The sequence below is a fragment of the Bubalus bubalis genome, chromosome 18 (genome assembly GCF_019923935.1).
Source record: "Bubalus bubalis isolate 160015118507 breed Murrah chromosome 18, NDDB_SH_1, whole genome shotgun sequence".
NCBI classification, from domain to species: domain Eukaryota; kingdom Metazoa; phylum Chordata; class Mammalia; order Artiodactyla; family Bovidae; genus Bubalus; species Bubalus bubalis.
Genome location: NC_059174.1, coordinates 14,217,257 through 14,241,423, shown reverse-complemented (window position 1 = coordinate 14,241,423; position 24,167 = coordinate 14,217,257). Strand labels below are relative to the sequence as shown.

At 54.7% G+C, this 24,167-nt stretch overlaps 2 protein-coding genes and 1 long non-coding RNA gene across 12 annotated transcripts; 1 reads left to right on the top strand and 2 right to left on the bottom strand.

The window, feature by feature from the left end:
- Positions 1 to 1,846: 1,846 nt before the first annotated feature.
- SPATA2L (spermatogenesis associated 2 like) lies at positions 1,847 to 5,746 on the top strand. 2 transcript variants are annotated; one of them, XM_044931184.1, is made up of 3 exons: positions 1,847 to 2,004; positions 2,386 to 2,689; positions 4,381 to 5,746. In XM_044931184.1, the coding sequence occupies exons 2-3, from the start codon at positions 2,387 to 2,389 to the stop codon at positions 5,305 to 5,307; spliced, it is 1,230 nt and encodes a 409-aa protein (XP_044787119.1). In that variant the 5' UTR covers positions 1,847 to 2,004; position 2,386; the 3' UTR covers positions 5,308 to 5,746. The 2 variants fall into 2 exon arrangements, with proteins under 2 accessions (XP_044787119.1, XP_006043171.1); XM_006043109.3 differs by lacking the exon at positions 1,847 to 2,004 and adding an exon at positions 2,067 to 2,177.
- On the bottom strand, positions 3,414 to 24,163 carry CDK10 (cyclin dependent kinase 10). Of its 9 annotated transcripts, none has more exons than XM_025268571.2 (14): positions 24,076 to 24,163; positions 23,541 to 23,708; positions 10,528 to 10,679; positions 9,918 to 9,989; positions 9,188 to 9,290; positions 8,964 to 9,045; positions 8,788 to 8,855; positions 8,307 to 8,359; positions 8,072 to 8,141; positions 7,466 to 7,525; positions 6,996 to 7,119; positions 6,785 to 6,924; positions 6,560 to 6,612; positions 5,752 to 6,370 (listed from the first exon to the last, which is right to left on the bottom strand). In XM_025268571.2, exons 3-14 carry the CDS (start codon positions 10,616 to 10,618, stop codon positions 6,264 to 6,266), a joined length of 1,023 nt encoding a protein of 340 aa, XP_025124356.1. In that variant the 5' UTR covers positions 10,619 to 10,679; positions 23,541 to 23,708; positions 24,076 to 24,163; the 3' UTR covers positions 5,752 to 6,263. The 9 variants fall into 9 exon arrangements, with proteins under 9 accessions (XP_044787123.1, XP_044787122.1, XP_025124356.1 ...); XM_044931190.1 differs by having other exon boundaries at positions 10,607 to 10,679; XM_044931188.1 differs by lacking the exons at positions 5,752 to 6,370; positions 10,528 to 10,679; positions 24,076 to 24,163 and adding exons at positions 3,414 to 3,545; positions 23,959 to 24,030 and having other exon boundaries at positions 6,803 to 6,924.
- On the bottom strand, positions 15,596 to 19,779 carry LOC123465152. Its single transcript, XR_006640273.1, has 2 exons — positions 18,672 to 19,779; positions 15,596 to 15,816 (listed from the first exon to the last, which is right to left on the bottom strand). It is a non-coding gene; the product is annotated as an uncharacterized LOC123465152 (long non-coding RNA).
- Positions 24,164 to 24,167: the final 4 nt, after the last annotated feature.

The following is a 24,167-nucleotide window of genomic DNA, read 5'->3' as shown; positions in this document are numbered from 1 at the left end:
CTGGGCCAAGGTAAGTATCAGCTGATCCTCCCACCCACCTACTCCACTCCTGGTTGTAGCCCAAGGTCACAGGAGGCAGAGCGGCCTGCTGGGTGACAACCCAGTCCACTTGGTGGCTTAAACACAGGACAGCCATTTGCTTTGCTCTTGAAACTCCTGTTTCGGCAGGATTCAGTATGGAAGTCTCATCTCTGCCCCCCTCCAGCATCAACTAGGTCAGCTTTCAAGCTGGGGTGAGACAGGGTCCAGGGCTTAGGGTCATCTGGAGACTTGCCTACCCCTCTGCCATCAGCAAGGGCCTTGGGGCTGTGAGGACAGTCATACGAGGCCCACATCCATTTCCTGTGGATGCCATAACAAAACAACTAGATGCCATAACAAAACAACACAAACTGGGGAGCGCAAAACAACAAAAGTTTACTCTCAAAGTCCTAAAGTCTTAAATCAAGGTGTCCACAGAACCATGGGCCGGCAGAGTGCCAGACAGATCCCTTCCCTGCCTCGTCCAGCTCTGGGGGCTCTTGTAGCCTCTGCCCGTGGCTGCAAGTCTCTGTGTCCATCATATGCCTCCTCTCGAAGTGTGTAACCTTCCTCCTCGTAAAGACACTGTTCTGACTTGGCTTAGGGTCCACCCTCATCCAGTCTGACTTCGTCTTAACTTGATTATATAAGCTCACATTCCCAGGTTCTGTGGAATTTGAGTTTTATCTAGCCCCTCATACAGTTGCTGGCATCCCCCAACATGTGACTAGGTTCCAAGAGTGAGCACCTCAAGACAACAAGGCGTTTTTGTGACCTAACCGAGGAAGCCACACACTGTCATTTTCATTCTGTGTCCTCTATGGAAGGACGGTGCCAAGACCTACTCAGGTTCAAGGGTCCCACCAAAACAGGGGCCTGCTCCCTGGAGCAGCACACACAATCCAGAGCAAGCACCTGCAGCCACTGAGGGCCCGAGTGTTGCAGCAGAGCAGGACACGAAGCAGAACACTGTCCACACATGGGCCTGCACATTGGCAACAATGTGCTCCAAGGGTGTGTCCACCACATTCAGCGATCGCCTTTGTGGGGGAGGGGCGCCGTGGGCAAGGCCATAGGAGTTGCCACAGAGCGGCAGGAGCTGTGCACCCACCATAAGCCACTGTGAACTGAGGAGCGTAGAAAGCGCAGCTGTTCTTCCTTCACAGAAGGATGCACTTGGAGGTGTGCTAAGTCAGATGTCCCTTCAGGGTTGATGCGAGCCCGGAGGGGGCTGAGTCAAGTAAACAGTAAGTGAAAGATTGGAACGTTCATTGGTGCTCGGCAAAACACCGCTCGGGTCAGATTCCCTACTTGGTTATGATATTTTTCTCAAAGTATAGAAATCTTTTCCCCAGTCAGGTCCCATTTGGCGTGGAGAGGTTAGAGTCCCAGAAATCGCGGAGCCTTGCCTGCCCAGGGTGCGAACCCCTCCCCCACCCTTCCTCCACACAGTCTTAACGCTGAGTTAGGCAGGAAAACCAAAATAAGGAAATTGGAAGCTGTGGCCCTCTGGGCCTGGATGCCTGGAATCTCTGACCGAGTCAGAGAGGCCCACGTTGCTGTTCTGTTTTTTCTTTTGGGAGGCACGCACGAGGAACTTCCCTGCCCACGAATGGAACCCGGGGCCCCCAGCAGCGGAAGCGCGGAGTCCTACCAAATGGACCACCGGGTTGCTATTTTAAATCACACGGAAACGCACGTCTGGCGCCCACCTTGAGCGCCGGCTCCGCCCTCTTCCCCATGTCTGGTCATCCCCATTAGGCCACGAGGAGGGTCCCGCCCCCTCGGGGTAGCCCCGCCCTCAAGATTCGTCCCGGGACCCCTACGTGCCCACGAGGAGCCCCGGTACCTGCTTCCCTGGCGGCCTAGCGTTCCCAAGGGACCAGCTCTGGCAGTCCGCCCCCGCGGCAGGAGAGCGCCCTGTGCCAGCCTGGGTGGGAGCGCCCGCTGTGCACCCCTCACTCCGCCCCGCGGGCAGTGCAGGTGCGTTGCATTTGTGCTCCCCGGCCCCGACCAGGCCCCGCCCCCGAGGAGACTCCGCCCAGAACGTCAGGGCCAAAGCCGAGGGGCGGAGCCGCCCCCAGCGGAAGCGCGCTATTGCCTGCCGAGAAGCCCGAACGGAGCGGCTGGCGCTCGGCACCGCTGGGGGCAGATAGGTAGGGCGGTGGGCTGCTGGGCAAAAGCGGATTTCTGCTTGGGAAGGGAGATTCAGCTGGCGCAAATCTCCAGGGAACAGGGTGCTGTGGACACCAGGGGCGCTCAGCTGGGGGTGAGGGGGTACTGTGGACGCAGGCGGGGACTCTGGAGGCGCGGAGCGCGCAGGGAGGGGCCTCTGGGTGCTGACACCCTACTCCTGCCCGTCAGCATGGGCAGTAGCTCACTGTCCGAGGATTACCGCCTGTGCCTGGAGCGGGAACTGCGGCGCGGCCGCGCGGGCGTGTGCGGGGATCCATCGCTGCGGGCCGTGCTCTGGCACATCCTCGTGGAAGACTTCGACCTGCACGGGGCGCTGCAGGATGACGCGCTGGCACTGCTCACCGACGGCCTGTGGGGGCGCGCCGACCTGGCCCCCGCGCTGCGCGGCCTGGCCCGTGCCTTCGAGTTGCTAGAGTTGGCCGCCGTGCACCTGTACCTGCTGCCGTGGAGAAAGGAGTTCACAACCATCAAGGTAGGGTGCCGGGCCGCATGGAGGTTCCCTGCCCCGGCTACTTGGTGCTAGGCACCGCCCGGACGGGGGCTACCGTTGGGATGAGGGACTGCAGGTGTCCACAGAGCCAGATGGGTTTCAGAGGGCTCAGTGTGCCGGTGTCCTGGGCGTGTTGGAGCATCTCTTGGCTGAGGTTTCCCTTGGTACTCCTAGGGCTGAGAACACCTGTCTGGGTACCTGCCTTCTCAGGGAATCCTGCCTCTTAAAGCTTGTATCGCTACCCTAAGAGCGGCCTTGTGGCCTGTTACCATAGAAACCCTAGGACAGGTGCATGGGAAGGATCATTCCATGATCATCCTAATCCCTCCAGGATGTGGGCTGATCCCGTTTGTAGAGGACATGGGGTGGATGTATTTCCTATGAAGCAGGCAGGGGCTGGGGGTACCCCTGCATGCCCTAGGGGAGCTGGCCTAGACAAGAACCTAGCTCACCCCCCAGCCTGGGTAGAGGCTGTGCCCAGGGCCGGCCTGGGCCCTCCAGGTGAGCTGCCGGCTGGCAGGAGGGGGCAGGCTGCTTTGTGCTCCGGAGCTAATTCAGAAGAGTGGGAAGATAATGACGTCACTGGACAGGTGGGCGGCTGCCTCCGCTGGTTGTCATGGCAACAGCAGCCTCTCTCAGGGACAGTGAGCTCTGCGGCTCACCGCTCCACAGGACATCTGCTAGGGCTTTCATTCATCCATTCAGACCAGAGGGCAGGATCCAGCCCCACAGGGGCCAGAAGCAGAATGGGCAGGCCTGATCTTGAGACGCTGGCTTCAGTGTTGAGCAGACCTGTATGGGATCTGCTGTGGCTTGGGGCAAGAATCCATTTCTTCCTCTGGGAAGCAAACAAAAGAATAGTCCAGCATAAGGTCCATTGTTGAGGGGTGAAGGCACAGCCCTGGGTATAATCTTATACACAGTAGCTCCCCCATGTGTGGCTCTAAGCAGAGCACTCATGAGGTCCCAGATGTCATAGACTTGCAGACACATGGGAGACACAAGATCACCATCCTAGGAAACTTTTAGTTCCTCTGCAGTCTGGAGCCTCCAAAAACTACACATTCCATCCATGTGGTGGAAAGCTACACAGCCCTCTTTCCTAACAAACAAAGCTCTCAGAAACTGAAAAAGTAGAGCTCAGAATAAAGTGTTTAGGTGGCTACCTGCTCAGAGAAGCAGAAAAACACCTCTATTTTTTGTTTGCATAACCAGACACTCAGCAGGTACACAAGAAACTAACTAGAGGAGCAAACCTCTACAGGTGACAGGAGGTGGAAACGACTCTATGATGCAGGTGAAATGTATCAGACTTTTAAAAAAGATTGTGACGCCTAGGCCTGCCTCAGCCAATAATATTAGAACCTCAGGGGTGACCCGAACATCTGTTTTTTTCTTTTTTGGCTGCACAGCTTTCGGGATGGATACCAGTTTCTCAACCAGGGACTGAACCTAGTGGAGGGAGTAGAGGAGGACATGAGATGAATGCATCTCCTATGAAGTAGGCAGGGGCCGGGGGTACCCCTGCATGCCCTAGGGGAGCTGGCCTAGACAAAAACCTAGCTCACACCCCCAGCCTGGGTAGAGGCTGTGTCCAGGGCTGCACCACCTGGAAGGGAGCTCATCGGGTCTGTGGGAGCAGGGCTGCCACCAACTGACCCCCTCCCTTACAGACGTTCTCCGGGGGCTACGTGCACGTGCTAAAGGGCGCGCTCTCGGAGGACCTCCTCATCCAAAGCTTCCAGAAGATGGGCTACGTGCGCAGGGACGCCCACCGCCTCATGGTGGCTGCCGTGCCCCCCGCCCGCCAGCTGGTGCAGGTGGCCCTGGGCTGCTTCGCCCTGCGGCTGGAGTGCGAGATCCTGGGTGAGGTGCTGGCACAGCTGGGCACCAGCGTGCTGCCAGCTGAGGAGCTGCTGCAGGCACGGCGGGCCAGTGTGGACGTGGCCTCCTGCGTGGCCTGGCTGCAGCAGCGACTGGCCCGCGAGGAAGAACCACCACCTCTGCCCCGCCGTGGCTCCCCCACCAGGTGCCAGGCCCGGCTGGACCTGTACCGGGACGTGCAGGAGGACGAGGGCTCAGATGAGGCCAGCCTGTACGGAGGGCCCTCGCCTGGCCCCGACTCTCCCGCTTCAGAACTGGCCTGCCAGCCTCGGTTCTGGGAGCAGAGTGCCAGACTGTGGGGGGCGGGAGGCGGGCCATGGGAGCCGGCTGAGGCCAGCAGCCCCACCTCCGGGGCCTCAGAAGAGGAGGAGCCTCAGCCCGAAGCCTTCTCCTTCCTCTCACTGCGTAGAGAGCTGCTTAGTCGGCCTGGGGACCTGGCCCCTCCCCATGCCCCTAGGAGCCCTGAGCAGGCCAGCCCGCCACCCGTCCCAGAGCCCCCCGGCTACCAGATGCACACTTGCCTGGCCCCGGGAGCCCTGCCCGCCCTCTGCTGCGACACGTGTCGCCAGCTGCACGCCGCCCACTGTACTGCCCTTCCCAGCTGCCACCCCGGCCACAGCCTGCGCACCCTGCGTGGGAACAGCCAGCGGCGTCTGTGGCTGCAGCGAGCCCAGGTGGACGCCCTGCTCTATGACAGCCCAGCAGCTGGGCCCTAGACCCACCTGGCCCCAGGGCAAGGGCTCTCCGGAGAAACTCCGTGGTGCTTTTCTGGGGCTTGTCCCACCTCAGGCCCCACCCACTGGCCACCCTGCTCCTCCTGCCATGTGGAGTCTGTACCCTACCAGGTGAGGTGGGGACTCACCCTCCATGGACAGCTCCCCGTTGGCCCCACCCCCAACTCTGGAAGGCAGGGTGGGAGACCTCAAAGGCTGCCCACCCCAGATCCAGTGGTAACGGCGCACAGATGCCAGCAGCCATCCCCAGCTCACTGGACTGGGGGTGCTCTGCCCACCGGGATTCCTGGGGCAGGTACCAGTCTTCTGTGGGCCTCTGCTCAATGGTGCCCCCACCCCAGGCCGTCTGCCCCCCTCCCCCCACTCCTGTCACATCACACAAATCACAACCTCCAAGTATATTAAAGGACACTGGCTCCAACCGCGTCTGAGGAAAGCATTTATCTCTTGAACCACCCCCATTCCCCATGGGCCTCAGAGGAGGGGAGTGGGCACAGGGCACAGCCCAAGGTTCTCACTCTAGGGGTCTCAGAGCAGCTCAGACTCAGTCCACATCTCCATCCCTCCTCCCCTCTCCGAGTCTCCCTAGCCCCACCAGGGGGTCACCTTGGCCTCTCCATTCCAGGCAGATCCTGCAGATCAACTGGGGACAAAAGTGACCATACGAGGTCTGAGGTCTGCTTGTCCCAAGCCAGCAATACCCGCTGAGACGGGCTCAGCCAGGTTTCCTCCTGGGAACCGAGGGCCTGAGGCCTGGCCACAGGTGGGACCCAGCCCAGCCACAACGTGGAGTCACAGCCCGGTGAGCCGGCCTCTGGGTGGCTGGGCCCTCAGAGTGTACCACTGGCATCACCCCCAAGGTCCACACTCTGCTGTCCCAGGGCAGAGGTGGGCAGGGGCACAGGAGGCAGCGTACTCAGCTGGAGTACCTCCACCCGTCAGGGTCTGCCGCGCCGGCTCTGGCTCTCAGTGCCCAAGGATGTGGCCGGGGTGGCACGCTTGTTACGATGGTGGGGGAAGGTGGGCATGAGCTCCGGCTCGCAGGCTGGGGGTGGGGGCAACGGACTGCATCAGCCCTGAGTGAGGGAAGGGCCCCACGCTACCCTCTGCTCCCCTCCTGAGCCTCCCTACGTGGCCCAAAACAGCCCCTACCCGCCTGGGCCCCACCACCCACCTGCCTTAACCCCCACCCTACACAAGGGCCCCCGGCCAGGTGCCAGCGGGGAAGACTCACGCAGGGGCTTCTCCTTGAAGTAGGAGCTCTCCAGGCAGTCACCGGCCGTCGCCCTGGAGAGGAGACCTCACTGTTCACAGGGCCCAGGCCCAACCAGGCTCGTCTCCCGCACAGCTGCCCCGCAGAGACCCCCTGGTTCCCTTCCACACAAGAGAAAGTTGGGTAAACCAACAGAACCCCACAAAATCGGGCCTGACTCATGCACATGTGGGGCTCTCTCAGCACCTTTTCTTAGGGTCGTACATGAAGAGGAGGTTCATCAGGCGCAGGCCGGCCTCTGAGAGCCACGGGAACTTATGCTTCAGGTTGTTGTATGGCTGCTTCCGCAGGCTGTACTGGCTGGCCAGCGGCAGCTGAGAGAAGCCCTGTGGGGAGGGGCCGGTAAAGGCCAGTGGCCAGCAGGGGCAGGAGGGAGGAGGGCGGGGCCGGCACTCACCGGCCAGATGTTCTCACTGGGGGTCCCCAGCAGCTGCACGATCAGGTCCACCTGGTGGATCTCGGAAGTGCCGGGGAGAAGGGGCTTATGGGCCAGCAGCTCAGCCAGGATGCAGCCCACTGCCCTGCAGAGGAGTGCAGGGTCTCCTCTCAGCTCCTTGGCTCCGCCTGGACCAGTCCCCCAGCTGCTGGGGCGGAGGCTGGGGGCAGAGCTGGGAGGAGGTCATGATGGGATGACCACTGGGGTCTCCAGCTGAGCCACGTGACCTGGCCTCAGCAGGCCTCTTATGGCCACAAGGGCAGGTCCTCAGTGATGGGGCCGTCTCCCTCTGCCTCTCAGGACCCCAGGCATAGGCCCATCTTCCTGGGAGCTGGGGAGACCCCAGCCCCAGAGCTGTCCACCCCCCCGCCCCAGGTCCCACAAGACCACCCCACTGTCTGAGAGGCCTGGGAGCAGCGTCCACCTCTCACCACATGTCGATGCTGGTGGTCTGCGTGGTGGTTCCCAGCAGCAGTTCAGGGGCTCGGTACCTGTGAACAGAAGCCCCTGCTTTGCATCTGGCAGTTCCTCTCCTCCAGCCTGGCCTCCATAGGGCACCCACCGGCCACCACCCTGCCCTGAGAGCCAGAGACGGCCTGGGATGAGGGAGCATGAACCTCAGCTAAGGCTGTCCCTTCCACGAAAGCTCGACAAACATGCTGCTATCACTGGGTGATCCCTGAGTGCTGCAGTGTCCTATGCCGGCCCTTCTACACAGGTGGGGGTGAGTGACAGCAGAACGCAGCCTGCCCTGAACCACACCCCGTTTTGCTTCAAAATGTCAAGTGAGAAGTAATTGCAGAAACCCGCGCTGTTCCCACGCTCCAGTGGTGAAGCCATCTCCCCTCTGAGCAGCGCAAGGCCAGCTGGGGGCGGGGCTGCCTCAGGACAGAACAGCACCCCATCTGGATGGGCAGGTCCCTCCCCGTGACAGCACTGCTCTTTCTTGGCAGCTGAAAGACCTCCAAAATGCTCTGGCCACTTCAGCATGACCCACCCACACCCGCCCAAACTTCCCCTGGTCTCCAGGGACTTACCAGAGTGTGACCACCTTGGGAGTCATTGGCTTCACTGGGATGCCATAGGCCCGGGCCAGACCAAAATCCGCTGAGATGGAGGCAGAGGGACGGGAGGGAGAGTGTCACCCAGGGCAGGCTGACCACTGCCACCTCGAGCCAGTGTGTAGTGTGCAGGGAGCTTCTGGAGACCGGCCTGCCACCCCAGCACAGGGGCGCTCACGGACCCCATCATAGAGGCAGCACCTGCACCCACCTGTTTTCACGCAGCCCTTATCCGTCATGAGCAAGTTAGAGACCTTCAGATCCCTATGACAGAAAGAGAACACCAGTGGTTCCCAGAAACTCGCATGCAGGAACGAGGTTGTCACCGCTGCAGCAACACTCAGAACGCTTCCCCACACATCTCATCCTGTTTGTACTTTTTAGAAGGAGGAGCACAGGTAATGCAAGGCCATTCGGTAGCTGGAAACAGCAGAGAGCTCTCAGTGACTTCCTGAGAGGTGGAGTCCTGCCCCTGGTCCCCCCCCAGGGCTGCACGAGCCACCCTGCACAGGGAGCCCAGGTCCCTCCCCAGCCATCTGCCTGGCAGAGGGGAAAACAGGTACTATGCTGTCCTGCCCTCCCCTGGGACCAGTTACAGGAGCTCCACTGCCTTGAGGTTGCTCTACTCCCCTGCGTGTTGGTGCTGAGTCAGCCTAGTGGTCACCCGTCCCCAAGCCACAAGCCCCGCCCACCTGTGGATGATGAAATTCCGGTGCAGGTACTGGAGACCCCGGAGCACCTGCAGCACGATGCACTTGACCTGCAGAAGGCCAGGAGGTCTGCTTTTGGCACAATGTGCCTAACAAGGGCTTGGGAAGCCCCCCACCAGAGCCCTCCACCCCCGGCCACCCCAGCCCACGCCTCCAACCTGGGCCTCAGAGAAGGGTGTTGGCATGTTCTCCAGAAGGCTGGCCAGGTCTTGCTCACAGTAGCCCATCACCAGGAAGATGCTAAAGCAAGAGGGAGAAAACGCATGCCACCTCCCACCTCCCCCCAGGTGAGCCAAGGGACCCTCCTGGGCAGCAGGAAGGGAAGTAGGGAGGGGGCTGGGCAGGGCCTAATGTTGGGGCAGCAAGCAGACCGACCGCTCACCTCTCCAGGTGGTTCCCCACAACCACCTCCTTCAGCTCCACAATGTTGGGATGGCGGAGGCGAAGCAGCAGTGTGATCTCTCGAAGACTGCTGATGGGGACCCCTGCAACCAGCCTGGCCTTGGTGACCCCATCTCTGCAGCTGGCCCACTCAATGACCCCACCCCTGCAGACAGGGACCCTTGACAGCCAGCTGCCTCGGTGACTCCCAGCCCTACCTGGCAGAACTCTGCCTGCTACCTCATGGAGGCAAGGCCATCCAAACCAGCACCTTTAACCCTCTCCTCCAAGCAGCTCTCTGTACTGACCACTGTGTATGGCAGCCAGCCCCCAGTGAGCACAGCACAGCCCTGCCTGCACAGGCGCCCAAGGGGCGGTCAGCAGGGGTGCGAGCAGCACACAGGGGCTACCTGCCCAGGCTTCAGTGGGAAAGCCCTGGGGAGGGTGACGCTGAGCTGAGACAGGAGAGGAGGCAGAGTCAGCCAGCAGGAAGGAGAGGACAGATGAAGGGGATGAACTGCACACGGCTCAGGGGAACTGATGCTAGGGTGTGGAGGAGGGGTGATGAGCCGGAGAAGTCCAGGGGAGACAGGCAGGGCCAGACTGCAGCCCCCTAGAGACCAGCCTCCTTTGACCATCATGCAGGCGCCACTCAGGGAGCTCAGGCAACTTGCATCTTCCTAGCCCCTCCCACTTGAGTGCAAGTGGTGCAGCGGCCCCTCCCAGCTCACCATCCTTCTCCTTGTCCATCCGCACTTTCTTCAGGGCGACAATCTCATCCGTGTGGGTATCCCGGGCCCGATCTGGAAGGGAAGCGCCTCCACAGTAGGATCCAGGCCCACCCCCTGCCCTCCTGCCACGTGGGGGCACCCTTGCTCTTCTTCCTTGACTGCTGGTACCCTGTGCAAGCAATACTCCAATGCTGGGAGACAGGTGCTCCCTGGGGAGTCCCCTGGTTTGAGCAGACAGCGGGCCCCCAGCTAGAAGAGTCTCCCTGAACGTTTCCTTCTTAGAGTCGGAGTGCAGACCACTGCTTTGCGTTCTGTGGTTTCTGTGTTCTAACAGCAGATAATGTCCTTATCGTGAAAAAAGCAGCCTTATCTTTTTGAAGCTGATCCCTAGAGCACTGTGGGGATTTGTGCAGCTTCCACACCCACGGCAGGGTGATGCACACCGATGTCCCAGTGGCTGTGGCTACACTTCTGGCCACTGTCCCACGGTGCTACGCTTGATTGTGTGATAGCGCCCTCCACTCACAGGGACACATGAACAATCTGATGCTTCCATTCACTCAGTCGTGGTATGAAATCGACAGCAATTATACCAAGGATTAAAGGTCACCTGCACTCTCCTTCCAGCCCTGACACAGCTGCTGCCAGGACAGTCCCTGGGTCCCAGGCCTGCCACTGTAGCCACTCACATACGATGCCATAGGTGCCTTCCCCAATGCGATTCAGCTTCTCAAACTCCTTCACGCTCCGGCACCGTCCCAGCTGAAAGAGAGAGGTGCTGGCAGTGAGGGGATCTGGCAGCTAAGGGAACCAGAGATGGATACTGACACTTAAGCTGTTCCAAAGAGCCAGCACCTGTCCTGACCACACACTTGGGTTTTCGGGTGAGAAAATGGGGTGATGATACTGGCCAGACACTTTGAAAATGAAATCAAAGTCGGTCCAACCACTCCCTTTCAATCCCATGGTCCAGATGTGTGCTGCCTAAAAAGAGTAACTACCAGCCACATTTGGTTAAAATTGACTAAAATGAAACTAAAAGTTCATTTCTTCAGCTGCATGAGCCATGTGAAGTGCTCGATGGCTCCATGCAGTTCATGGTGACCACAGTGGACAATTCAGAAGACACAACATTTCCATCATCACAGAAAGTCCACTTGAGCAGCAATGGTCTGAACTATGCTCTGGGCAATTCCCTGGTGGTCCGGTGGTTAGAACTCTGTACTTTCAATGCCGAGGGTGAGGGTTGATCCCAGATCAGGGATCTGAAATCCCACAGGCTAAGCAGTGTGACCATAAATAAATAAACAAACAAAGCTCTGGACATGAAAAAGCTTGAAGACCTTCACAAAGTATCTACCAAACACAGTGGCAGAAACTGTCTCCAACATCCATACATTACTTCTTCCTCTGCCTTATGAAACAATGCCAAGGGAACATGGCAACCCAGATGGTGGCCCGAGTTCCCAGTCTCCCTTGCAGCTAGGTGTAAACATGTGACTAAATTCTGGCCAGTGCGATGTACACAGAGGGACAAGCACCACTTCCTGATCAAAGGAAGCTGGTTGCTCTTCACTCCTTTCTGCCTCCTGAGGCAGGCTAGGATTTGGTGGAGCAAAAACTGACAACCTGAGTGCCTGCAAACCTGTGTGATGTTAGGGGCACCAGAAATAAAAGTCCCATCCTTAAAGCACTGTATTTTGGGGTCTCCAAGTTCTAGCAGAGCCTGTACCCTAATAAACCTTCATCTGTAGCACTTCCTTGTGGGTCGTACAACATGTGGCAAGTTTCAGGTTCTAAACTGCCCCTCTCTTGACTCTCTCTCTGCCTCTATTTACCTTGCCCTCCATCTTGGGAAACCAAGTTAGGGTCACCTGGCTCCAAATGAACCCTTCCCTCATCCCATCCCAATCTAATTGCTTCCCTCTTTCCCCCTCTCTCTGCGGAACCCCTGGTGCTTCCTGTACACACTGCCTTTAGCGGGATTTTGCTCTTGCTGCTCCCTAGGTCTAGCAAGCCCACCTGCCTCCTCATCTCTGCATCCAAAACCTAGTCACACTTCCCCGCCCAGCGGAAATGCTGCCCCTTCTCAAAACTGCTTCCTGAGCCCCAGCTGAAAACATTTCTCTGCAAAATCCCCTGACACTTTGGTCTTGCAGCACTTACAATTGCGCACTTTGCACTGTCCTCGTCTAGGTATGCCTTAACTGAGAGCAGTTGCTGCGTTTCGGTGAACAACGCCGGGGGGACCGCTCAAGGCTGGCTCCTGCGCTCCCTCATTCAGTCTGTTACCGTTCTTACTGGACACTGACGCGGCCTCGCACAGCACCAGCAAGTAGTCAAAACAACCCGCCACCAGGGATCACACCTGCCCCTGCACGAGCCGTCTACCTTAGTAAAACCACTCGAAGCCCCTAAGCTTCACCCTTCTCACCTCTACGAGGGGTGCTCGAAAGGACTAAGTGACTGACACACAGAGAGGCCTCGCACGGAGCAAGGCACAAGCGGAGCTGCCGGGTCACAGACGGGCCCCGCCCAGTGCACCCACAGGCTGGTAGGAGACACGTCTCCAACACTTCCCACGACTATTCTGCCCTAACACAAGGCGCCCGTCCCGGACGCAAAACTAAGAAACGCCCGCGCTGCAGCGCGCTCTTGACGAGGAGGCCGGCGACCTGAGAGCCGGCCAGTCCCTGGCGCGGACGCGAACCCCGAGGACCGCTGGGGTTGCCGTTCCCGCTGCTGACGTTCCTGGCGCTCCTGGCGCTTTAGCGCGACGCTGAGGGCCCTAGTACGTTTCAGCCCCGCCCTGCCGCTAGCGAGGACAGAGCTACCAGAACAGGCCCTCTTCGTACCCTGTGCTCTGGAGGCACCGTGAAGAAGCCTTCTTTACGGACACACTTCAAACGGATCTGCTCCGGCTCCGGCTCCCCCATGCCGAGAGCAGCTCCTCGAGCTTCCCATCTGCGCAGGCGCAGACCAGGGTGCCTCTGCGCAGGCGCATGACCTACTTCCGGGGCGTCCGCTCCTTAGCAACAGTTACCAAGGAAACCTCCCCAAGATCCCCGAGAACCTCAGTTTCTACGAAGCACTCAGACTACCAAGATTCTAGCTTTATTTTAGTTTTAAGTACGGTGGCTCAGACCGTAAAGAATCTGCCTGCCATGCAGGAGACCCTGGTTCGGTCCCTGGGTTGGGAAGATCCCCTGGAGAAGGATATGGCAATCTGCTCCAGAATTCTTGCCTGGAGAATTCTACAGACAGAGGAGCCTGACAGGCTACAGTCTATACAGTCCATGGGGTGGCAAAGAGTCGTACACAACTGAGCGACACACACACATACACACACACACACAGGCACGTGACTGCGCTGGCGCGCTGGGTAATGGCCACCGGAGGAGGAGGAGATCTGGGGGTTACAATGGGTCCCAGGGGTGCGGGGTGGGGGAGTGCGGGGAGGGGCTTGAGGGGGCGGGAATCTGTGGTGATCTCCCGGCAGTGGGAGCTGTGCTTTAGCGTTCTCCCTTGGAGCCACGAAGGGAAAGGCTTGGCAGAGCCAGGGGGACTGAGAGAGAGTAGAGGGCGCTTCTGAGAGATGTGGAAAGAACTGACACGACGCGGCGACGGACGGACTTTGGGACCAATGGGTCCCCTAATACATCCTTGTTGAGCACTCACTACGTGCTTGCCCATGTCCGAGTCTGCCCTACGGCACCTTACATTCTCACTGGAAGCAGTAAACACGGTAAGTCATGTACACGGCCTGCTCAGGAGGAAAGACACTGTAAGTGCTAAAATACTACTAATGTAAGTGAAGGACATTAGATAATTATGAAAGGAGATAATGAGTCAAAACTAGTTACCACATTCACTTTCACTTCATTCTGGTTGTTTTTGAATTCTGATAAGCTAAACTTACAGCTAATAATGAGATTGGAATTAATGCCATAGTAAATATAGCTTTTCCTGTGGTCATGTATGGATGTGAGAGCTGGACTGTGAAGAAGGCTGAGCGCTGAAGAATTGATGCTTTTGAACTGTGGTGTTGGAGAAAACTCTTGAGAGTCCCTTGGACTGCAAGGAGATCCAACCAGTCCATTCTGAAGGAGATCAGCCCTGGGATTTCTTTGGAAGGAATGATGCTAAGGCTGAAACTCCAGTACTTTGGCCACCTCATGCGAGGAGTTAACTCGTTGGAAAAGACTCTGATGCTGGGAGGGATTGGGGGCAGGAGGAAAAGGGAACAACAGAGGATGAGATGGCTGGATGGCATCACTGACTCAATGGACGTCAGTTTGAGTGAACTCCATAAGTTGGTGATGGACAGGGAGGCCTGGCGTGCTGCGATTCATGGGGTCGCAAAGAGTTGGACACAACTGAGCGACTGAACTGAACTGAAATATAGCTTTGGAGGCTTCCCAGGTGGCTCAGCAGATGTGCCAATGCAGGGATGCAGGTTCAATCTCTGGGCTGGGAGGATGCCTGGAGAAGGAGATGGCAACCCACCCCAGTATTCTTGCCTGGGAAATCCCATGGACAGAAGAACCTGGTGGGCTACAGTCCTTGGGGTCACAAAAGAGTCGGACACAACTAAACGACTAAACAAGTTTTTGGATTATTTGCTTGAGATGCTTAGGGCAGGGTAGGAGGGCAACTTCTAGGTCAAATAATAGAAATGCAACAGCTACTAGAAATTTTATGGAGGAGAAGCATGCTGACCCTCTGTGATCAAATTCACCTTTGTATGGGCTTGATCTTTCTGTGTATTTATTTGTGGCAGTCAGACTGCATAAATAAATGTACTAAATAAATACAAATGAGTATATTAACAATGTGTTAGTAAACAATGTCAATATGAGATGTCTGTTTTCCTGGTTATATCAAAACTCATTGACTGGAAGTCACTTGTACTATTTACTACTAAAAAGATATGATCCTCCTCAACAGACAAAGACAGAGCCCCTCTGTATGCAGCCTGCTGATCATTCCAGGAATGCAGAAAGCTGGCACACACTGTCACCAGACTAAACATGTGAGTTCAGACAGGGCAGGATGCTCTCCAGCCAACCTGGAGAAGAGTGGACTCTGACCCGAGGGCTGCTGATGAGGCTGGGACACCTGAGGCTGTAGGTCCCCTAATGGCCCCTCCCCACCGGAAGCCCTCAAACACAGCCAGAAAGAGGGGAAGTTGTCAGCTCAACTCACCTTCCCCCCAGGGTGGCTCTGACAGAGCCAGTGTTCCAAGTGCTGGGGCTGCGTCTACATTCTCCACATCATGTGGTACTCAAGCTAAGAGCCCTTCTCTGTTCTGGGTTCTGACACCTCAGAGTCCCACCTTTGGTTCCGGGGCGGGTACACCTCCTTCACTTCCACTGCTGGGTGCTTGTGCCATGGCCCTCTGGTCCTGAACGGGAAGGGTTCAGTTTAGAACTGCAAGAGATGCGGCCTGCTACCTGTCCATCGAGATGTGCAGGCAGCCAGTTCCAGCAGGGCTCATCTCATGATCACCCCACGTTCACTCTTGGAGCCAGAGTCACTCTTGCCCTCTGCCAAGCTGCCTGCTGGTGTCAAAGAGCTGGGGGAACCTTGCTGACTGAAGGGGCACCTGCAGGTTTTCACAGGATGGGGTGGCCCTTCTGCCATCACCACCGAGACACTGCACAGGGAGGAACCACAGCTGCCAGGGTGTCTGTTTATTCTGTGGTCTGTATGTTATAGGCGTCTACTGTGCTGGGGTTTCTGTGTCGGGAGTAGGGACCCTGCTCTGCCCGTTCCCGAATGGTTCTCTGCTCCTGCATTCCCATGGAACCATAGCTGATCACAGTCTCTTTTGAGGGTGTGGTGATGATGATCTGTGGGATGGCAAGCTTCTTCTTTTCTGGACTTACATCAGGTTTCTCTAGAAGGAAGGAAACATCGAAGCATTTCATAAGTCTGTGTTAGGGCCAGAGCAAAGCAATTAGATTTGTGGCTAAGGAAAAGAAATGAGCAAGGTTGAAAGCAGTCAGAACCCTAAGTGAACATTCCAAAGCTTAAACCAAGCAACAACTCAGACACGCAGATGGTGAATCCAGGAGGTGCCCCCTCCATGAGGAGAACAGGAGAGGCACCCCCACCATCCTGTAGAGAGCCTGAGCTCTGGGGCGGCCCAGAGACAGACGCAGGAGGGATACCTGGAAGAGGCAGGGTCTGCCCCACAGGTGAAGGTTCAGACACAGTTTCCACAGGATTCTAAATGGAGTGGAAGCTCTCCATACAGAACATCATCAGTGGGGGTGCTATAGAGCTGAGGGCCACAGAGTTTCCTCAAACTCGTTACGATCTCCAGTAATGCACAGGGCATGTGAACCACTACCAAATGCTACAAGCCTAAATGCAGAAGCTCCTTACTGCTTCCACCATTCACCTCCTGCCTTGCTTCCTGGAGGTCACCACTTTGGGGCTCCTCCGCCTGGGCCTCTGTTCAGCCCTACAGAGAGGTCTTTGTGTCCCGCGTGCACACACGTGTCCTGAACAGAATTAGAAGACATCATCACCTGCTTGTTCCTCACTGAACACGTCAGGAACTCAGCCACCTGGAGGAGCAGCAGCCCATTCTGCGCCAGACATTGCTCTGAGCCCTGGAATAGCAACCCGCATGTTTCTGAGGTGGGTCCTTTAACACCTACGTTTTACAAAAGGAACCGAGGCATAGGGCAGTGGTGTCGCCTGGCCAGGGCTGGCAGCGGAGGAAGATGCTGCCGCCATCCTGTGCCACACGCACAGCTTCCATGGTTCTAACCACGGCCGAGGGGCCCACGCCTGCACTCAGCTCGAGTATCCTTTCTTCTCCTTTTTATCATAAGTCAGTGTGCATTTCATTGTATTTTGAATTAAAATTAAGATAATTTCTTCATATCGATTTACACAAGCTTTTTTACATATTGTGGTTTAGTTGCTAAATCGTATCCGACTCTTGCAATGCCATGGACTGTAGCCCGCCAGGCTCCTCTGTCCATGAGATTCTCCAGGCAAGAATACCGGAGTGGGTTGCCATTTCCTTTTCCAGGGCATCTTCCCAACCCAGGAATTGAATTTGCCTTGCCTTGCAGGCAGATTCTTTACCAACTGAGCGGGTATGTTACATATTAAGACTACTTAAAAATATTTACTTAAAAACATTTCACTTAAAAATAATCCACACTGGTTAAAAGCTACATTTGGAATGCTGCTTCTTGCAGACACTTCACACACTTGCTGCTGGAACCACACACTGAGTCTCACAGTGACCACACCCTCCCTAGCTGAGCACAGACAAGCCTGGAGTTCACTGTGGGGGCCATTATGCTATTACAGCTCCCTTTGATGAATATAACTTAGCTTAGTTCCAGTTTCTCTGTTTAAACTATGCTGCAGTGAACATTCTTGCATTTATGTACTTACAAACTTTTGGAGGTTTACCTGTCGGGTAAGTTACTAGGAAAATATTGGCCAATATTGTCAAATTGCTTTCTGTAAAGATTATATTAATTTGTATTTTCGCTAAGAGATTATCACCAGGGACATTTCTCCACACGCTCCTGCTTTTTTCGTTTTTCTAAACCTTTTCCAAGGCTACAGTAACTGTGGAAGTGCTGACTCCGCCCCTACTGGTCGCCAGCCAGCTGCCCTGAGCTTCCCCTCCAGCCCACGCTGGGAGGCTGGGCATCTCTTCACTGGATCATGGGCCTCCCCTGTATCTTCCTGTTAATGAATGTCATTCTGCATTTTCCACTTTTACCTTTTTTGTGTGTGAGCTTTTTTTTATATTTGGGAAACTCACTGTTAGGGATTTATTAAATATGTTACAGATAGCTCCTGGCTTTTTATTACAGCTTCCTTCTGCAACAGATTCATCCATCAGTTCCTTAATGGCTTGTAGTTTGTTAGACTGGAAAAGGCACCCCCGGCTCCAAACTTGTAAAAACCATTCGCTCGTTTCCTTTTCATACTTACTTTATACTTATTTTCTCAGTTGTCTAGTGAGATTGCCTATCTGCCCCCACCACCACCATCTTTACCACAGCACCTCTCGGGGCCCCACTGGAGCACGAAGGACACCATGAGTTCATCACTGTGAGACACATTCACACAGAGGGTTCTATCTGTTCTAGCCACTTTTCCAGATGCTTCCTGCCATCCCTACACTGTTACTCTTTCACGTGACCTTTGGGCTAATTTGTTTCTGTTCTCAAAACGACCTGTGCTCTTTTGCTCCTGTCACACTGACTTGCTAGAATAAGGGCGGATTAACACCCTGACGCTGCTGAGGTTTCTAACCCCAAACAAGACTCCTTGCATCTTCCTCAGAGTTTTAAAGCTTCTTCACTTAGAAACACGAATCTTTTTACAGTTCTTAATGCACACAGCCTGTACTATTTTTCAGTTACGGCCTGCAAGTTACATTTTAGTGGCCAACGTAAAACAGCACACACATCACCACGGGCTCCACTGGGTCTGGAGTCCAGCCTACGGTTCAGCTGTCAGCCCAGTCGTGTCCTCATCTGAACCTGGAGACCTTCCACAGCCACTCAGGTTGTAGGCAGAGTTCATTTCTTTGTGGGCCAAGGACAAAGCACTGTCTCCCTGCTGGCTGGCGACTCTCAAACCACGGGAGCTGACTGCTTCACAGCCACCTCTCTGATGCTTTCACCTTTTTCAAAGGCTTCTCTGATGAGCTCAGGAATGCTCCAGAAAAGCTCCATTTGGGTTAAGCCAATACCAAAGGTTACTAACCTGATCCTGGAAGCCTCCTCCATCCCCTTCCCGGGGATGACCACACGTAAGGGCAGGGGCTCCTACAGACTTGTTCACAGAACTGCGATCTGGGGGCCTCTGAACCCACTTCCCACGTTACCAGATGCCTTCAGTCTGACTTCCACCCGCAACATGTCTGGGCTCTGGACCTGTCATGTGTTACTCTTTGACCTCTTGTTTCTGTTGTAAATATTTTTTGAACTTACCATTATTTGTTTTACATGTGTTTATAGAGGGCTGGGGAGATGTTTTACTTTTTAATGTAGTCAAATCCTTCAATATTATCTGTAATGTCTTTGCTCTGAGGTTTAGAAAGATGTTCCCAATTGAGGAATCAGAATAAAATGTACATCCTATTTTTTGTAGTCACTTTTTTTTTTCCCCCAGTAAGGAAATTTTTTTTAGATGACCACACACTGTCAACTGGAAGATGGTACTAATTGTTCTTTTCCTTTCCCCTTTGAGTTGCCTGATCAGTTTACAGTCAGTCTACCTTTTAAAAAATTTTAAGTAGAGTTGATATACATGTAGTCACTTTTTATATTCACTCAACCCATCTAGAATTTATCAGAGCATACAGCAGGATGTTACAGTCCACCTTACATTTTCTCTTAAAATGTTAAGGAATCTTCCTAGCACGGTTTATCATACAAGCCTTCCTTTTCCCACCTGATTTTGATGCCAGCTTTATCATACTCTAATTATATATAGACATAGTGACATCGATACATACACAGTCACTCTTGTCCGTGTTTCCCCATTCACTGACCTGCCCTTTTTATATGGTAGCCATGTTATTTTAATTATTATAACTTTTGATGTCTTTTAAAACATTTTACTTTGACAATATCAATTCACAGAAAGCTGCACGAGTAGCCCAGAGAGCTCCCTGCTACCTTGTCAATTGCCCTCAGTGGCAGCACCTCAGGTGACTCACCTCAGGCAGCAGAACATATGCTCCCCTCAGGTGACGAACAGGGCCGACTGTGGTGCAGTGAGTGTTCTGAGCCCTGTGGTCACCTGTAACCACTACCAGATCCAGACATTGGACAAGGCCCGTCTTCCTGCCACACTTCAGTCCCGCCCCACCGCCCCCAACCCCAACCCCTGGCAGTCCCTAGTCTGTCCTCATCATTATCATTTTGTCATTGGAGAATGTTACATAAATAAAATCATGCAGCATGTAAATCTTTGGAGACTGGTTTTTCACATTTTTTTAATAGTTGATAATACAATACAGTATTTCTATCAGATGAGGAATTTTTTTTTTAGCATAACCACAATGGCACTGTCACATCTAAGGATATTATCATTGACTTTTTATTATCATCTAATACCCAGTTTGATTATCTCAAGAATAACTTAGCCCAGATCCAAACACTGCTTTTTGTTCATAGGTCTCTCAAATCTCCTAGTAACTGCTGCGGACTGAAAGTTGGTGTTCCCCTCCCTCCAAATCATATGTTGAAGGCCTGATTCTTGATGTGATGGTATTTGGAAGTGGGGCCTTTGTGAATTAAGGTTAGATGAGGTCATGAAGGTGAAGCCCTCAGGAAGGGATCAGGAGGAGGAGGGGACCACAACCTTCTTCCTCTGGCCGCGTGAGGACACAGCCATCAGACAGCTGTCTGGGATCCTCACAGGAACACAGACAGATAGGGGGCCTCCCCAGGCTCCAGTATGATGAGAAATGAGGTCTGTGGTTTAAACCAAGCCCATAGGATTTGCTTTTTTCCCCTGGGTATGTGGCATCTTAGTTCCCTGAGAGGGGATCAAACCCACTCTGCGTGCAGTGAAGTGTGGACTCTTAACCACTGGATCGCCAAGCAAGTCCCCACCCCATGGTGTTTGTGATGGCCACCTGATCAGACCTATAAGACAACTCCTTTTCTTCAAGTCATTTATTTGTAGAAAAGTTGGTTGTTGTTGTTGTTTTTCCAGAAGATTTTGCAGCATTTTGGAACTGGCTGATTGCCAATTTGTGGTGCGTTAGTCTCTATAATTTATGTTTCTAGGTTTTTAATGCAAAAGTTTAAGTACGGACAGAAGCAGCAAGAAGCGAGCACAGCACAATACATCTGCATCATCAGCTGCCACAACTACAAACCCGGTCACACCTGGTCTCCACCGCAGCACGCACTCACCTGTGTTCTGCTTACTACACTGCTGGGTAGCAACTCAGCCTGACCTCAGCAGCTGGAAATAACCACTTTCACACCATTTTATGGGTCAGGTATTGAGCAAAGGCTCAGCTGGACAGTTATCACTGTGGTTTCCCAGGGGCTACAGTCAAAGCTCGACTGGGCTGGCCACGGCGGACACCCCTCACCAGGCTGCTAGGTGCTGTGCAGCAGCTCAGCTGCAGTTGCTGTAGGCTTGTCACTTACATGCCCATCACCCGGGTGGGACGGGCTATGCGACTGCTGCTCCCCCATGGCCTCCCCAGCGGCCAGCAGAGCATAGCCGGCACCCAGGTGAGCCTGCCAGACCCTGCCACCCTTCATCGCCCACCACCTGGAGGTCACTTCAGCCACTCTACTGGTTATAAGACAATGTCAAACCCGAAAAGGTTTAGAGAGGGGATGGAGACCCCCGAGGTGGGAGAAGCATTGAGATCACATCACAGAACCTGCGGAGAGGGAGGGAAGCAGCACCTGTGAAAACACGTGCACTCCTTCACCTGGCAATCCAGCACAACTACTTACACTCAGAATACTGGGGGTGCAGCTGTAAGAGACAAGGACTCATGTGTATTCCATTCCATGTTTTCTGAGGCATACTTCACACCAGACACAAGGCACAGTTCTTAAGTGTTCAGCTGCAGTTTCCCACATCCAAACAAGATGCAGAACTTTCCAGCATCCCACAGAGCTCCCACGGGCCCTGTTCCAGTCAGCGCACCTCCCCTGACCCTAGCCCAGCAATCATTCAACAGTAGTAAAGCCCATTTTTATTAATTGTATAATACACAGAATTTTTTATTGTTGAACTCATCATTTCTCTAAGGTTTTTATGGTATTAGGTTAACTTTCATTTTTTCAAATATAATAGGGAAACTCCTCAGCTTTAAAACTTCAATGTTGGGACTTCACTAGTGGCCCAGTGGCTGTGACTCTGCACTCCCAAGGCAGAGGCCCAGGGTCCATCCCTGGTCAGGGAACTAGATCCCATATGCTACAACTAAAAATCTCACGTGCCACAACTAAGACCCAGAGCAGCCAAATAAATGAATAAATAAAAACTGTTATTTTTTAAAAAATGAATGTGAAAGAGAAGATGCCTCTGCCCTTCTCAAGGTGGTCCTCCTGGCAAACCAGGTATGTGTCTTCACTCCTGGTTCCCACTAAGGCCACCAAGTGCAGCGGCTGGTCTCACTCAATAGTGTTCCCTGGGTTTACTCCACCTCTCTGCAGCATTCAACACTGCCAACAAGTTCTCCTTTCCTAACAACTTGATTCAGTATAATTTAAAAACCATGAAACTTACCTGTGTAAAGCATACAATTCAATGGAATTTAGTAAACTTTCAAAGCTGGGCACCCATTGACTGAGTTTTTAAGTCTATTTCCATCATTCTCCGAACAGCCCTCGTGCCCACCCTTGGCCCAGGCTCCTTCCATATGGGGTTGACTTTCCTGGACTTTTCACATAAGCAGAGCAGGATCTGTGCCTGGCTTCTTTCACTCGCATCTGCTCTGGGCTGTGCTACCCAGGACAGCGTGTGCCAGGGGTGTGTTCCGTGTGATGGCACTCTTCACCTGCTTTCTGGGAACTCCACCCTCATTCTGCCCCCGAAGTTAGGGTGTGACACACATGGCCACACCTTTCCTTGATGGCACAGGTCCAGCCCATCCTGGAGAGCTGGGCACGCAGGCCTCTGAGGGACGGCTCCCTTGCTAATACGAAGCAAGATAACACCTCTCACAAATGAGACATAGTCTGTGTGCATGCCACTGAAACCTGTCCAGCCCTCTGCGGACCATGGACACTGAGGGTGGCCAAGTGTGAACACACAATCCTGGATGCTGCCACGCCCAGGGCCCAGCCTCTGGCCTCTCCTTTACTTGGAGGCCACTGAGCCCCTTGGTAGTAAAGCTTCTGTGACCAGCGGCCAAAAGCTTCCTGACAGACTGGCAGCGATTTTCCAAACCTCCCCCTAGGACTCTGGCCCTTCCTGCCTTATATAAGAGCTCGTGAATTGGAATTTGAAGTCCAGGCCTCGCTCCCATGGCCAGTGTGCTCCTCTCAAACGGTTTCCTGCCCTTGATGACCCCAAAGGGGCCTCAGTGTGAAGCTCTGTGCCCAGCTTCTCTCTCCTCCAGACCTTCCTTGTTGGATGCACTGGCTATCCATTCTCATGGTCACCAAAGCCCACTTGGCTTCTCTCTTTGCCCCCACATCCTGTCAGACAGCAAGTCCCCCTGCACAGCCCCACTACCTCCTACTCTCCCCACCAACCACCCCCCACCCACCCCACCCCACCCCACCCCACCCTCCGCCCCCGCCAAGGTAGCTGCTCAGGCTCCAGTCTGTGGAATGCAGAGGGAGTGGCAGGGGGGTGCCAAAGGTGTGCAGCCTTCGGGAGGACTACAGGCTGGTTTGGAACTGCACATGGCTTGGCCCTCCTTGCTGTGTGTTACGCAGCTACCACTTGGAAACTTAAAACCAATTACATTAAATTTAAATGCAAGCTTATTACATTTTTCACGAGAACTCTCATATTTACCTCCTAGATAAAGGTCCCCAAACCTTCTCCATCATCAGGGCACGCCCCCTGCTACTAGCACCCCACCGCAGGCTCCTGTGCGCCTCATCCTCAAATACACGTCTGGTTTCGGGAGTGTCCTACCTCCCACTTCAGATGAAGGCCACTGCCGCTTAGCCGCCCCTTTCTCCTCACGGAAGCTCTCCGCAGGCTTGGTGTCCGAAGGCTTCTTGGACTCTCGTGAAGGTTTGTCCACCCGCCTTTCCTCAGCCTTTGAGACTAAGTAAGTGCGCCGGGTCTTCGACTCCTCATCTGAAAATACATGTGCAATTACTGGACCTATTTTACTGAGTCTGGGCAATGGACCCCATCCTTCAGTTGCCTGCTCTGTTTGGAATGAAATAAGATAGCTTCAAAGACTTGGGGCACTCCATTTCCCTACATGTGGATACTTCCCCGGATGAAAAGGTCCCCGAGGCACCGTCCTCAGACAGGACCCGGCGCCGGAAGATTTACGGGGGCGGGCCCGCGCCGGGAAGACCGCGGGCCACCGGCCCTTTACCTTTCCCCAGTTTGCGTTTGCTTTTGGAAAGGCCCATAGGTGAGCCCACCGCCCCAGGCCCCCACCAGCGTCAGTCCCAGCCCCTGCACCTAGTGGGCGCCCTGCCCACTGACTCACAGACGCCGCACAGCAGCCACCCAAGCCGGCGCGGTCACCACGGCAACACCACCGCCCGCGGGACCAGCCCATCCTCTCGCGAGAGCGCCCCG

Excerpts from the sequence above, each read along its gene's own strand:
- CDK10 (XM_044931186.1), bottom strand. The coding sequence starts at position 23,995 with ATGGGCCTTTCCAAAAGCAAACGCAAACTGGGGAAAG. Across the intron at positions 9,291-9,917 it reads GATGGACAAGGAGAAGGATG|GGGTCCCCATCAGCAGTCTT; the intron begins GTGAGCTGGGAG and ends GGCTGGTTGCAG. Across the intron at positions 6,925-6,995 it reads CCAGTGAGAACATCTGGCCG|GGCTTCTCTCAGCTGCCGCT; the intron begins GTGAGTGCCGGC and ends CCCTCCCCACAG.
- SPATA2L (XM_044931184.1), top strand. The coding sequence starts at position 2,387 with ATGGGCAGTAGCTCACTGTCCGAGGATTACCGCCTGTGCCTGGAGCGG. Across the intron at positions 2,690-4,380 it reads AGGAGTTCACAACCATCAAG|ACGTTCTCCGGGGGCTACGT; the intron begins GTAGGGTGCCGG and ends CCTCCCTTACAG.